Source organism: Chinchilla lanigera, unplaced genomic scaffold (genome assembly GCF_000276665.1).
Source record: "Chinchilla lanigera isolate Chin_1 unplaced genomic scaffold, ChiLan1.0 scaffold00075, whole genome shotgun sequence".
NCBI lineage: Eukaryota > Metazoa > Chordata > Mammalia > Rodentia > Chinchillidae > Chinchilla > Chinchilla lanigera.
The window spans coordinates 3,066,559-3,068,235 of NW_004955476.1; the positions used below are offsets into that span (position 1 = coordinate 3,066,559).

The window sequence follows — 1,677 nt, forward strand, 5'->3', positions numbered from 1 at the left end:
CTTCATTTAACATGAACTGAGGTTTTGATTTGTTAACCTAGATAATGACAGAGGGGTAATTCAAAAATGTATTTTGATTCTTTTGTCATCAAATTCAAATTAATATCCAAAGGCACGTATGTTTGTATTTACTAAGCTTTAAACATTATGTGTATTGAAGTAAATGCTTTAAATTGACATACAGTGTGGGCTTTCAGAGTAGCAATTTGCACAAATGGGAAACAATTTTTGAGTAATGCAATTTTAATTTGTATTAAAACTTGTTAGAACATTAGGTTAATAAGGCCAAAGACCTGGTTTGTAGTTCAATTAGTCCAATTAGCTATTCAAACTAACATTTATGACACCACCACACATAAAGGAAAAACAAAAATAAAAACTAAATTAAGAGTAAACCATAGTGATTAAAAAAGGAATGCTATTTGCTATTTTAAAGCTGCTGCTTCTTTAAAAAGTACATATATTTTCAGCATTGTTTGAAAAGCTCCTTCTAATAAACAAATTATTGCTAATTCCGTGGCTTTAAGAAGTCTTCCAATACGTCATTTCCTCTAGAAAAATCCCTATGTTCATGATACTGGTATGCTGCTAATGTTCTTTTTGTTTGTTTGTTTCTCATTTACTACTCTCCTTAAAATTTAAAAAAAAAAAAAAATTCCAAAATAAAATTTAAAAAAAGAAAAAAAAAAAAACCAGAAAATCCCAGACTCTTCCAGTCAACTAATTTGCAAATTTACCCCGGAGTGGTGGTGCACACCTGTGACGCCAGCAATCAGCAGGCTGAGGCAGGAGTACTGCAACAAATTCGAGGACAGCCTGAACTATATAGTGAGCAGAAGTTCGGGCTCGACTACACAGCAAGATCCTGTTCAAAAACAAAACAAAACAAAACAAAAAACCTAAACAATAAATAAGTAAATAAAATTTGCAAATTGATAATTGCACAAACCATTTTAATTTAGTACCATAAATAATTACATTTTGACTTAAGAACCACAGGTGATTTGGTGAGAACCCTGCAATTCTCATTCTGTAAACTACACATTCAAGTAGTTAAGAACAGAACACTGTCAAAGGAGAACTGGAGCTTGAGCTGGGACCTCAAACTGGTGTCCTCCCAAACGCGATTATCACGCACTGCTCTGCAGAGCTAACAACAGGTCCGTCCAGATGCTAAGCCCAGGGACTTCGAAATCGCCATCCTGCGCTTTGCAGGCCTCCAAGGCAGTTAGAAGCTTGTCCTTCAGAGGTGGAGGAGCCTGGCCGAGGCTCTGAAACCTGTGGAACAACTCCTCCCACGGGACGTCCTGGGACTCAGCTGCAACCCAAGCGCCTTTCTGAAGGTCATAGTGCAGCTTTCGACCCCAGTCGGTTAACAGACCTAGGTAGGCGCGAAAGAGCGCAGGATGGCGAGCCGCCACCGAAGTCAGAAGCCCGGCTGGGAGGCGGCAGAAGGCAGCCAGGACTTCCGATCGCTCCAGAAGCCATCGAACTAGCAGGTGACTCTCCTCTCCGGGCGACTCTGGACGGCTCGGTCCCGACTCCTCGTCCGGGGGCTGCAACAGCGCCACGGCCGTCACCTGCAGAAAGTGGTCCCGCGGCGCGCGCGTCCACAGGCGGCCCAGCCACCCGCCGGGGTCCCCCGCCTCGGCCTCCCGCAGCCGCCCGAGCAGCAGC

The 1,677-nt window shown here is 43.1% G+C and overlaps 1 protein-coding gene across 1 annotated transcript in view; it reads right to left on the bottom strand.

Annotated features, from left to right (window-relative positions):
- Nucleotides 1-932: 932 nt before the first annotated feature.
- Fancf (Fanconi anemia, complementation group F) overlaps nucleotides 933-1,677 on the bottom strand; it is a gene marked incomplete in the record, with an annotated part of 2,147 nt that continues 1,402 nt past the window's right edge. The window contains 1 exon segment of the mRNA XM_013502919.1: nucleotides 933-1,677. Within this exon segment, the coding sequence (XP_013358373.1) occupies nucleotides 1,131-1,677 (547 nt within the window).